At 42.8% G+C, this 13,016-nt stretch overlaps 3 protein-coding genes across 19 annotated transcripts in view; 2 read left to right on the top strand and 1 right to left on the bottom strand.

The window, feature by feature from the left end:
- The window catches only part of ST13 (ST13 Hsp70 interacting protein), a 285,343-nt gene that overhangs the window by 61,949 nt on the left and 210,378 nt on the right, over nt 1-13,016 (bottom strand). The window lies entirely within an intron of this gene.
- Nucleotides 1-13,016, top strand: part of LOC126963577 (E3 ubiquitin-protein ligase RBX1) — a 598,764-nt gene that overhangs the window by 503,872 nt on the left and 81,876 nt on the right. The gene's annotated exons all lie outside the window — the stretch shown is intronic.
- Nucleotides 1-13,016, top strand: part of XPNPEP3 (X-prolyl aminopeptidase 3) — a 73,966-nt gene that overhangs the window by 27,887 nt on the left and 33,063 nt on the right. For all 7 annotated transcript variants that reach the window (XM_050805895.1, XM_050805891.1, XM_050805894.1 and 4 more), the window contains 2 exons: nt 502-909; nt 5,014-5,216. In XM_050805895.1, coding sequence (XP_050661852.1) covers nt 502-909; nt 5,014-5,216 — 611 coding nt within the window. The remainder of the gene's footprint in view (nt 1-501; nt 910-5,013; nt 5,217-13,016) is intronic.

Here is a 13,016-nt window from a genome sequence, read left to right as displayed (position 1 = left end):
CTCCTGACCTCAGGTGATCTTCCCGCTTTGGCCTCCCAAAGTGCTGGATTTCAGGCGTGAGCCACCTCAGCTACTCAGGAGGCTGAGGTGGGAGAATTGCTTGAGCCTGAGAGGCAGAGGTTTCAGTGAGCTGAGATCATGCCACTGCACTCTAGCCTGGGCAACAAGAGCGAAACTCTGTCTCAAAAAAAAAAAAAAAAAAAAAAAATTCATTGAATATAACTGAGTGAGTAAAAGAACGAACCAAAGACCTGGAAGAGATCTAAGGGGTCCATGATTCCAGATTTCAGGCGGGGCCACATTCAACTATCATTTCTTCCAAGTTTTTGCAGTGGGATAGAAATTTGAAACCTGGGTTATCTCCTTAATTCTCCATGTGCTGGGAGGAGATTTGGCATAAGTTGAACAATTGGACTTGAGTATCTCCATCTAATATCAAACTACCTTAAGTACTTTGGCATTGCAGAAATGTAAAGCATCCCTTTTATTTGTCATTTCTAGGGGAGGTAACTCCAGGACTATCTCAGGTGGAATATGCACTTCGCAGACACAAACTAATGTCTCTGATCCAGAAGGAAGCTCAAGGGCACAGTGGGACAGACCAGACGGTGGTTGTGCTCTCCAACCCTACATACTACATGAGCAACGATATTCCCTATATTTTCCACCAGGACAACAATTTCCTGTACCTGTGTGGATTCCAAGAGCCTGATAGCATTCTTGTCCTTCAAAGCCTCCCTGGCAAACAATTACCATCACACAAAGCCATTCTTTTTGTGCCTCGGCGAGATCCCAGTCGAGAACTTTGGGATGGTCCACGATCTGGCACTGATGGAGCAATAGCTCTAACTGGAGTGGACGAAGCCTATACGCTAGAAGAATTTCAACATCTTCTACCAAAAATGAAAGGTAACAAATGGGAGCAGAAGTCACATTACAAAGCAGATTAGGATTAAGACCTTTCTTGCCTGTTTAGACAAGTCTTTAATTTCGTTATCGTAACACCACCGTGAAAAGACCATGAGCACCATGAAAGAAATGTAAAGCCTTTTCCAGAAGATTGAGCTTCTTTAAAGATTTCATTTATGCCTGCTGCATTGGCTCACACTTGTAATCCCAGCACTTTGGGAGGCTGAGGCAGACAGGTTCCTTGAGGCCAGGAGTTCAAGACCAACCTGGCCAACATGGCAAACCCCGTCTCTACTAAAAATACAAAAATTAGCCAGGCATAGTGGCGTGCGCCTGTAATCCCAGCTACTCAGGTGGCTCAGGCAGGAGAATCACTTGAGCCCGGGAGGTGGAGGTTGCAGTGAGCCAGATCATGCCACTGCATTCCAGCCTGGGCAACCAAGCAAGATTGTCTTTAAAAAAAAAAAAAAAAAAGATTTCATTTATTCATTTGCAGGAGGTTATAGTGAACCAGTGAGCCAAGATCCCACCACTGCTCTCCAGCCTAGGCGACAGAGCAAGACTCCATCTCAAAAAAATAAATAAATAAAATAAAAGTATCTAATTCAGGAGTTTTTGGTATAGTCACGGAATTGTGCAACCATCACCACAATGAATTTTAGAACATTTCATTGAAAAAAAAACTCCATGTTCACTGGATTATTCATTAATGGAGACTGTTACTTATCCTAGTTTGAAATCTCAGAGAGATAATTTTCTTTTAAAGCAAAGGATAAGCCAGACACAGTGGTGTGCATCTGTAGTCCAGCTACTTGAGAGGCTGAGGTAGAAGGATCACTTGAGGCCAGGAGTTCGGGTCCAGACTGCACAACGTAGTGAGGCCCCATCTCCAAAAAATAAATTAGGGACAGGATGGGCATGGATCACTCTTCAAGATTACTGACCAGTCTTGATATTTGACTACTACTTCTTATCTTAGTGCTCTTGCCAACTCTTCTAAAAGAGGTACTGTTCTCCAAGAACGATCCGTGCGTCACAGCATCAGAATCACTTGGTAATGCATATTAAAATTTAAAATGCATAATACGTAATAGAAATTAAAATCTCAGGTCTCCACGTCCTATCTACTGAATCAGAATCTACATTTTAACAAGATCCTGTGTGGTTCATATACAGTTGAGTTCTTTTTTTTTTTGGCAGGGTCTCACTGTCACCCAGGTTGGGATGTAGGTATAGTGGCACACTCATGGCTCACTGCAACCTTGAACCCCAAAGCTCAAGCAGTCTTCCTGCCTCAACCTCCAGAATACTGGGATTACCTGGGAACACCACCACGTTTGGCTCATTTTTTTATTTTTTGTAGAGATGGAGTTTCACTTTGTTGCCTAGGCTGGTTTTGAACTCCTGGCCTCAAATGAGCCTCCCACCTCAGCCTCCTGAAGTGCTGGGATTACAGGTGTGAGGCACCGTGCCCGGCCACAGTTGAGTTCTTGTCCCTCGAAGAAATTACCTTCTCTATAGTTATTCTGGTGAAATTTTAATCATTCTGAATGTTTTGAGATTTTCCTTCTGGGAATTTTTTCAGAACCTACACCACATTATAAACTATCTTTAGTAATTCTTATAAAACTTTAGCTCTGGGAGCATTTTATTTTTTGAAGTATCTTATTTGGAAAATAAGATAGATGATCAAGTTTAAAAATACTGATTTCAGGCCAAGATAATGTATAATTGTAAAGTTTTTGTTTGATTTTTCTCATATGGCTTATAAATCATTTCTGAAGTTAGTTTCTAAAAGAGAATTCCAAAAATGTTTTTCACAATCATGAAATATATTAGACTGTTTCCTTTAAAGCCTCTTTTGGGAGAAAATACTCATTTGAATAAGTTCTAACATCTGATTAAATTCTTTTTATTTATAGAAATATTTTCCATTTTATAGATAATTAGCCTGTTCAATTCATTGAATGTTCTTATGTCTTCAAAATCCACAATAAATATGGGGCATAGAATCATTTTCTTTGTAGCTTTTTTATTTCTTACATTAGTTGCTAGTTGTCTATTCTACTGTCTAAATTTTATTAACTCACTATAGTTACAATCTCATGTAAAATAAATTTCTCAAAAGTACTTCTCAGTCACCATTCCTTTTTTTTTTTTTTTTTTTGAGACAGAGTTTTACTCTTGCCCAGGGTGGAGTGCAATGGCACGATCTCGGCACACTGCAACTCCTGCCTCCCAGATTCAAGCAATTCTCCTGCTTCAGCCTCTCGTGTAGCTGGGATTACAGGCACACACCACCATGCCCAGGCTAATTTTTGGTTTTTTTAAGTAGAGACAAGGTTTCACCATGTTAGTCAGGCTGGTCTCGAACTCCTGACCTCAGGCGATCCACCCCCTGCTCAGCCTCCCAGGATATTATAGGCATCAGCCACCGCGCCTGGCTGAAATCATTTATTTAAAGGTTTTAAAACCTTTAAAAAGGTGAGCTATGATTTCATACACTTTGAACAGGTAGTAGAGATTGTTTTACTTTTTAAAAATTACAACAATTGGCCGGATGTGGTGGCTCACGCCTGTAATCCCAGCACTTTGGGGGGCCAAGGCAGGCGGGTTGCCTGAGATCAGGAGTTTGAGACCAGTCTGGCCAACATGGTGAAACCCCGTCTCTACTAAAAATATGAAAAAATTAGCTGGGCATGGTGGCGTGCGCCTGTAATCCCAGCTACTCGGGAGGTTGAGGCGAGGGAATTGCTTGAACCAGGAAGGTGGAGGTTGCAGTGAGCTGAGATCTCGCCACCGTACTCCAGCCTGGACGACAGAGCAAGACTCGGTCTCAAAAAAAAAATTACGCAACAATTAAATTTCTATCTATCATAAGTAGGAAAGTGTTTCCCATGTGGTATATATTTAGAACCATTTGTATTTTAAAAATGAAAATATGTAGGACAGAATTACTAGTGCATATCCAATCGAAGTTTTCTGGATTTTTTCCCTTCTACTTTCCCCAAAGTACTTTTTAGTCATATAAAATATACAGACCTTCTCACTTGGATTGTTAGGAATACTGTTCATAGCTTACTGTTAGAAAAAAAGAACAAATGTAGATCTGGTATTAAGTACAAATCGTTTTTATAATGAACATTTATATCGTATATCTTAGGCAAATATAGACCATTTCCTTAGGTCTCTAACGTTGAAAGCTGAAATGTGATTGTTTACAAAGAGAATGTATAGCAGATGCAAAGGGAGAAGTGAGGAAATATCAACTGTAGTGTTTCCATAGCAATGAATAATTGCTCCAGAATGGAAGGAGAACCCTTTCCTCTAGTTCTGAGATCATTATGTGAAAGGATGGGACACTTTACCCATAAAGTCATAATCTGAGTATGTTTATGTTTTTCTGTCCTTCTGTGTGCAATTATTCAACAGGTGCCTCTAGCTCAGTAAGTGGTGGTGAAGAACAGTTGTTTTAATTGTTTAATTTAATAATGAAGGCCAGGCACGGTGACTCACGCCTGTAATCCCAGCACTTTGGGAGGCTAAGGTGGGTGGATCACAAAGTCAGGAGTTTGAGACCAGCCTGGCCAATATGGTTAAACCTCATCTCTACTGAAAATACAAAAATTAGCCAGGCGTGGTGGTGGGCGCACGTAGTCCCAGCTACTTGGGAGGCTGAGGCAGAAGAATCGCTTGAACCTGGGAGGTGGAGGTTGCAGTGAGCCGAGATCGTGCCACTGCATTCCAGCCTGGGTGACAGAACGAGACTCTGTCTCAAAAATAGAGAGAGAGAAAGAGAGAAAATCAAAGCTTGAATAAAGCTTTAGTCCCATGTATTGTCCTTTATAAAGAATACTGACGTTTAGGGGCAGAAAAGCTGGATATTCCGTCTTAGAATGTCTTGCCATTTCCAGGGAATTACCTTTTTAGTGATTTATAATCAAACCTTTATTGCTTCAGTCCTGAGAGTCTTACTCTCAACACTTTAGAGTTCCACATTACAGGTTTTGTAGTTTTGACTCTTGTTGAAGTTGTTATGACAGTTGATATTTCTTGTTGCTGGTAGTTTTGTTTTAAATTTATTTTTTGGCTTCTCATTCTAAGCTGAGACAAACATGGTTTGGTATGACTGGATGAGGCCCTCGCATGCACAGCTTCACTCTGACTATATGCAGCCCTTGACTGAGGCCAAAGCCAGGAGTAAGAACAAGGTTCGGGGTGTTCAGCAGCTGATACAGCGCCTCCGGCTGATCAAATCTCCTGCAGAAATTGAACGAATGCAGATTGCTGGGAAGCTGACATCACAGGTATGATTCCTATTGAAAAGGTTTTTTCCAGATTGGAAAAATCATAAGCTCTTAAGGTTCAGTAAGCACCTTGAGGCCATATACCCAATGCAGCAGTCTCCTCACCGCAGATGGGCATCTGGCTTCTGCTCCAGTGTGTAGTGAACATACCTAGAGACTTGCTTAATACCTTGCAAGACAAAGTAAATCTGCTTTCTGTGAAGGTGGTTCTTTTACCCATCAATCTTAATTATTTCTCCTTAGAACGACAGAAATTTATACTATTTCCTTTCCTTATAGTTACACTAATAGCGTCAGTTAAACAGTTTGCTTCTAAGAAAGACTCAGGACCCAAAGTGACAGTGCTTACAGATCTGCAGTTTATTATAGGAAAAGGGTGAAAAATAATCATAGTATGAAAGTAAGGATATCTATCACAGCCAATGGCTATCTCAAAGCAAAGAGTCGAGAGAAACCAGGTGCAGGCTTCAATGGTCCTCCCTAGGTAAGGGCCAGGCAGGATGTATCTCTCTCTTACAGATTAGGAATCACCAGTGTTGTCATACTCTGCTCAGGCTGCCATTACAAAATATCACAGTCTGCATGGCTTAAACAAGAGAAATTGATTGTCTCATAATTTTGCAGTCTGGAAGTCCGAGATCAAGGTGCCATCATGGTCCATTTCTGGTGAGGGCTCTCCTGGCTTACAGAAGGCCGCTTTCTTGCTGCGTCCTTACATGACAGTGAAAGAGGGCCTTCTTGTATGGCCATAGTCCTGTCAAATTAGAGCCCCACCCTTAATTACCTCCTAAAGACATAGAGAGTAGAGCTTAAACACATTAATTCTGGGGGAAACACAATTCGGTCCATGGCACATGCAGCAGAATACCTCAGAATCAGAGACCCCAAAATGGAATCTCAGCTAGGGATTTTTGTTTTTTTTGGTCACATAATCATATTCCTGCTATATAACAGTAAAGCCCCCCAGAGGTTTCACAGAGACCAAGTGTAAACCATAAATCTCATTGGCTACCCCAAAACTCCTTATTTCATTTATTCTCTCCAAGGTGTTGGCCATTGACTTAATGTAAAAAAATTTTTTACTGTGGTGAAATATGCATAATATAAAATATATCATTGTGACCTTTTTTTTTTTTTTTTTTTTTTTTTTTTGAGACGGAGTCTTGCTCTGTCACCCAGGCTGGAGTGCAGTGGCCGGATCTCAGCTCACTGCAAGCTCCACCTCCCGGGTTTACACCATTCTCCTGCCTCAGCCTCCCGAGTAGCTGGGACTATAGGCACCTGCCACCTTGCCCAGCTAGGGTTTTTTTGTATTTTTTAGTAGAGACGGGGTTTCACCGTGTTAGCCACGATGGTCTCGATCTCCTGACCTCGTGATCTGCCTGTCTCGGCCTCCCAAAGTGCTGGAATTACAGGCTTGAGTCACCGCGCCCGGCCATTGTGACTATTTTTAAGTTGCAATTCAGTGACATGAAGGATATTTTGTTGTGTTTTCCCGCAATTCCAAATTCCGGGCGCGGTGGCTCAGTGAATCATGAGGCCGAGACGGGCGGATATTTCACATTGGCTGTGCCCACTTTTCCTGGGCGAGGTGGCGGGCTTACTTGAGGCAGGAGAATGGCGTAAAAACCCGGGAGGCAGAGCTTGCAGTGAGCTGAGATCCGGCCACTGCACTCCAGCCTGGGCGACACAGCGAGACTCCCCGTCTCAAAAAAAAAAAAAAAAAAAAAAAAAAAAAAAAAACAAATAGAAAACTGTACATAAATCATAACTTCCCATTCTCCCTCCTCCAGCCCCCAGTAACCTCTCCTTTCTCTATGAATCTGCCTATTCTAGCTACTGCATAGAAATGGAATCATACAACATTTGGCTTTTTGTGACTGGCTTATTTCACTTAGCATAATGTTTTGAAGGTTCTTCCATTAGAATTTCATTCTTTTTTTTTTTTTTTAGATGCCCAGACTAGAGTGCAGTAGCATGATCACAGCTCACTGCAGTCTCGACCTGGGTTCAAGTGATCTTCCCACCGTAGCCTCCCAAGTAGCTAGGACCATGGCCGCATGCCACCATGCCTGCTAATTTTTTAAAATTTTTTATAGAGACAGGGTTTATCAGTGTTGTCCAGGCTAGTCTCGAGCTCCTGAGCTCAAGCAATCCGCCCACCTTGACCTCCCAAAGTGCTGGGATTACAGGTGTGAGCTGCCATGCCCAGCTTCATTATTTTTAAAGACTGAATAATATTCCATTGTATGCATATGCCATATTTTATTTGTCCATTCATCCTTTGATAAACATTTGGTTTCCTTCTACGTTTTTTTTTTTTACTATTGTGAATAACGTTGCTGTGAATGTAAGTGTACAAATATCTTGTGTTCAAGTCTCTTTCAATTCTATTTGGTATATACACACAACTGGAGTTGCTAGATCAAATGATAATTTTATGTTTAATATCTTGAGCACCACCATACTGTTATCCATAGTGGCTGCACCATTTCACATTCCCACTAGCAACACACCAAGGGTTCCAATTTCTCCACTCTACACCAACATTTGTTCTGTTTTTGTGGTAATAGCCAATCCTAATGGGTGTGAAGTGGTATCTTATCGTGGTTTGGATTTGTATTTCCCTAATAATTAGTGGTATTGGGCATCTTTTTATGTGCTTCCTGCCTTCCTAATGGTTTTGTTTTGTTTTTTTGTTGTTTTTTGCTTTCTTTTTGAGACAGTGTCTCGCTGTCACTCAGGTTGGAGTGCATGGTGAGATCATAGTTTACTGCAGCCTTGAATTCCTGGACTTAGGGGAGACTCTTGCCTCAGCCTCCTTAGTAGCTTGGATTACAGGCACATACTACCATGCCTGGCTAATTTTTTAGGTTTTTGTAGAGATGGGTTCTCACTATATTACCCAGGCTGGTATTGAACTCCTGGCCTCAAGAGATCTTCTGTCCTCAGCCTCCCAAAACACTAAGATCACAGGCATGAGCCACCATGCCCAGCTTCCTCTTAACAATTTCAATCAGTGTATTTCCTGCCACACCTTGACCAAGGAAGGAACTTTAGCAAAATAGCTCTGGCTAATTCTAAGCCCAGAATTAGCAGAACAGTTCACTCTGCCCCCATAACCAATATTAACTCTATTTTTTGATAAAACAGTAATCCTGAGTTGACAACAGTTAACTTCACTTCTCAATATCATATAGATAAAATATATAGACAAGCAGGGCACAGTGGCTCACCCCTATAATCTCAGCACTAAGGCCAAGGTGGGAGGATCACGTGAGGCAGCAAGGAGTTAGAGACCAGCCTGGCAACATGGCAAGACCTCACCTCTACAAAAAAACTATATTTTAATTAGCCAGGCATTGTGGCATACGCCTGTAGTCCTAATTACTCTGGAGGCTGAGGCAGAAGGATCACTTTAGACCAAGAGTTTAAGGTTGCAGTGAAGTATTATCACATCACTGCACTCCAACCTGGGTGACAAAGCAAACCCTGTCTCTAAAAAAATGCATACATAGAATCCAAACATTTACAATGATCAGTGAAGGGTTGGTACTGATTTAAAGAGACAGCTGAATTATCCAATTATACTTTCTTTTTTTTTTTTTGAGACGGAGTCTCGCTCTGTTGCCCGGGCTGGAGTGCAGTGGCCAGATCTCAGCTCACTGCAAGCTCCGCCTCCCGGGTTTACGCCATTCTCCTGCCTCAGCCTCCCGAGTAGCTGGGACTACAGGCACCTGCCGCCTCGCCCAGCTAGTTTTTGTATTTTTTTTAGTAGATACGGGGTTTCACCATGTTAGCCAGGATGGTCTCAATCTCCTGACCTCGTGATCCGCCCGTCTCGGCCTCCCAAAGTGCTGGGATTACAGGCTTGAGCCACCGCGCCCGGCCCAATTATACTTTCTTGTGTTTTTGTATGAACTGTACAGTCCTTTGGACTCCTTGATCCACGGTTTTCTGCACTTTATGGTATATATCTGCTGAGTTATTAGAAATAATAATCTATCATTAATCAAGTCTAAATATTCATCAAACCAATTCTCCTCCATAGGGATAACATCCCAACAGGACTTTAATTCAGTCTCTCAATATATTTGATCATCATCATCAGTATTATACTAAATTTTATAAGCTCCTAAAATACAATTTTACCTGACCCCATCTTACATCATGTAGCAGTACCATTGAAGCGAGAAGTCAGACAAAATTTAGCTGCTAAAGGCTTACATTAAAATAAAAATTAAGGCCAGGTGTGATGGCTCACACCTGTAATCCCAGCACTTTGGGAGGATGAGGCAGGAGAATCACTTATGCTCAGGAGTTCAAGACTAGCCTGGGCAACAGGGAGAGACCCCATCTCTACAAAAGATTTTTAAAAATAGCCAGGTGTTGTGGTCCCAGCTGCTTGGGAGGCTGAGGAAGGAGGATCACTTGAGCTGGGGCAGTTGAAGCTGCAGTGAGATTTGATCGTGCCACTGCACTCCAGCCTGGGCAACAGAGTGAGACCCCATCTCAAAAAAGAATAATAAAAATTTAAAAAAATAAAATTAGCAAATAAGACAGCTGGATGCAGTGGCTCACGCCTATACTCCCAACACTTTGGGAGGCCAAAGCGGGCAGATCACTTGAGCCCAGGAGTCCAAGACCAGCCTGGGCAACATGGTAAAACCCTGTCTCTGCAAAATACAAAAAAATTAGCTGGGCATGGTGGTATGCACCTATAGTCCCAGCTCCTCAGGAGGCTGAAATGGGAGGATCACATGAGCCCAGGGAGGTCAAGGCTGCAGTGAGCTGAGATTGCACCACTGCACTCCAGCCTGGGTGACAGAGTGAGACCCTGTCTCAATAAAGAAATAAATAAAAGAAGACAAAATCATGGTGTAATTATTTTGTCCCTCCCTGTGCAATTTACCTCTTCTTATATACCATATATTATTTCTCATAGGAGTCTAGATCAGAGACCATATCTCTGCTATTTCAAGATTCAAAACATCTTGAAAACAGCCAGATTTTCTTCTCGAAAAGTTACATGATTTAGCCAGATGTGGAGACTCATACTTGTAATGCCAGCACTTCGGGAGGCCAAGATGGGTGGATCACTTGAGCTCAGGAGTTTGAAACCAACCTCAGCCTCATAGTAAGACCCCATTTCTACAAAAAAATAATGTTTTAATTAGCTGGATGTGGTGGCACATGCCTGTAGTCCCAAGTACTTGGGAGGCTGACATGGAAAGATCACTTGAGCCCAGGAAGTCAAGGCTGCAGTAAGCCATGATCATGCCACTGGTTACATGGTTTAGCTGGGCGCAGTGGCTCACGCCTGTAACCCAGCACTTTGGGAGGCTGAGGCCGGCAGATCACGAGGTCAGGAGATCAAGACCAGCCTGGCTAAGACGGTGAAACCCCGTCTCCACTAAAAATACAAAAAAATTAGCCGACTGTGGTGACGGGCACCTGTAGTCCCAGCTACTTGGGAGGCTGAGGCAGGAGAATCGCTTGAACCCGGGAGGCAGAGGTTGCAGTGAGCAGAGATAGCGCCACTGCACTCCAGCCTGGGTGACAGAGTGAGACTTCGTCTCAAAAGAAACAAGAGAAGAGAAGAGAAGACATGACACGACCCTAGTCCTGTTTAAAGTTTGTCCAGGATCCACAAACTGCACTACAGGAAAAGAATGCTTGGCACTCAGTTGCATTGTTGGAGCTGTTAAAAAGCACCTCAACCGGTTGCATCCTTTAGTTAGAATTTCCATAGACCAGAGGGTCCAAGTCTCCCATGCATGCACAACATGGGGTTCTGCCATGGGAATGAATCACTGGCAGTCATGCTTGGTATCCCTTGGACTCCATTTAAATTAAGGTATCTGTAATGCAGCTTGTGTTCACATGCAAGCTTATTCCTGTTGTTGGGTTGGTTTGGGCATGTTGTCATCATGCATGCTGTAAATTGTTAAGACCCATTTTGATAGCACTGTCTGTCATTTCAGCTTGCCACTTTTGTTCTTACTCCTGAAATAGGATGCCTTCAAGGCGCCCTATTGGCATTGGCAAATCTATTTCTTTCTCTTTTTTTTTTTTTTTTTTTTGAGATGGAATCTCGCTCCGTCACCAGGCTGGAGAGCAGTGGCGCGATCTCGGTTCACTGCATCCTCCGCTTCCTGGGTTCAAGCAATTCTCCTGCCTCAGCTTCCCAAGTAGCTGGGACTACAGGCATGCGCTACCATGCCCAGCTAATGTTTTTGTATTTTTAGTAGAGACAGGGTTTCGCCATGTTGGCCAGGATGGTCTCAATCTCTTGACCTTGTGATCCACTCGCCTTGGCCTCCCAAAGTGCTGGGATTACAGGTGTGAGCCACCATGGCCGGCCAGCAAATTATTTTATCAGTATGTCTTTCCTCATTAAAAACAAATCCACCTGCCAGTTGCTCCTAGCCTGGCTCCTAATTCCACTAAGGCTCTTATTTTGAGTATGGGAACATAACATGTTGTCACCATAAATATTAGTACAACTAATATTTGTACAACTGTTTCATTTGTACAACTGCTTTACTACAGCTAGGAAATAAATTTGAGACCCCAAAATATTGAGTCCCCCAGGCTTAGGTCATGTGAGTGGTAGTCACATCTAAATAGAGTCGTTTGAATATGCTTTCCAGAATCATCCACATTGAGTTTTGAATTCTCAGAAATGTAGGCCCACCAGGTTATACCTTGTTATTTCTTTTTGTTACTGAGCCAAGTATCCCAATTTTCTCTCTACCTCCTTATGCCTATTCACCCACAATAACAATGCAAATAGCTATTTTTACAGATATTATAATAGATGGAACATGGCATGAGATAGCATTCTATCATATTCTGGTAGCTTTGTAAAACCTTTATCGTCTCAATTAATGGTTATATGTGCTAACTGAGATGATTATTCATCGATTTTCAAATTTAACTCGCTAAATATTCTCACAGTTTGCTTTCCTAACACAGATCCTTTATAATAGATACATCCGGCCAGCTGCTCACGCCTGTAATCCCAGCACTTTGAGAGGCCGAGGCAGGCGGATCACCTGAGGTTGGGAGTTTGAGACCAGCCTGACTGATACGGAGAAACCCAGTCTCTACTAAAAATACAAAATTAGGCCGGGCGCGGTGGCTCAAGCCTGTAATCCCAGCACTTTGGGAGGCTGAGACGGGTGGATCACGAGGTCAGGAGATTGAGACCATCCTGGCTAACACGGTGAAACCCCGTCTCTACTAAAATACAAAAAAAATTAGCCGGGCGAGGTGGCGGGCACCTGTACTCCCAGCTACTCGGGAGGCTGAGGCAGGAGAATGGCGTGAACCCGGGAGGCGGGGCTTGCAGTGAGCTGAGATCCGGCCACTGCACGCCAGCCTGGGCAACAGAGCCAGACTCTGTCTCAAAAACAAAACAAACAAACAAAAAAACCAAAATTAGCCAGGCATGTTGGTACATCCCTATAATCCCAGCTACTCAGGAGGCTGAGGCAGGAGAATCACCTGAACCCAGAAGGTGGAGGTTGCAGTCAGCAGAGACAGCACCATTGCACTCCAGCCTGGGCAATAAGAGTGAAACTCCAACTCAAAAAAAAAAAAAAAAAAAAAAAGGTGTATCCTGTGAAACAGGAATCAAGATATAGCCTTATTTGTATTATTCCACATAGTCATGGATAGCTGTACCATTTCTTTTTGTTTTTTGTTTTTTGTGTTTTGAGATGGAGTTTCGCTCTTGTTGCCGTGGCTGGAGTGCAATGGCATAATCTCGGCTCCCCACAACCTCCGCCTCCCAGG

The sequence above is a fragment of the Macaca thibetana genome, chromosome 10 (genome assembly GCF_024542745.1).
Source record: "Macaca thibetana thibetana isolate TM-01 chromosome 10, ASM2454274v1, whole genome shotgun sequence".
NCBI lineage: Eukaryota > Metazoa > Chordata > Mammalia > Primates > Cercopithecidae > Macaca > Macaca thibetana.
The sequence above is the reverse complement of the archived record's forward strand: the minus strand, read 5'-3'. Positions and strand labels throughout refer to the sequence as shown.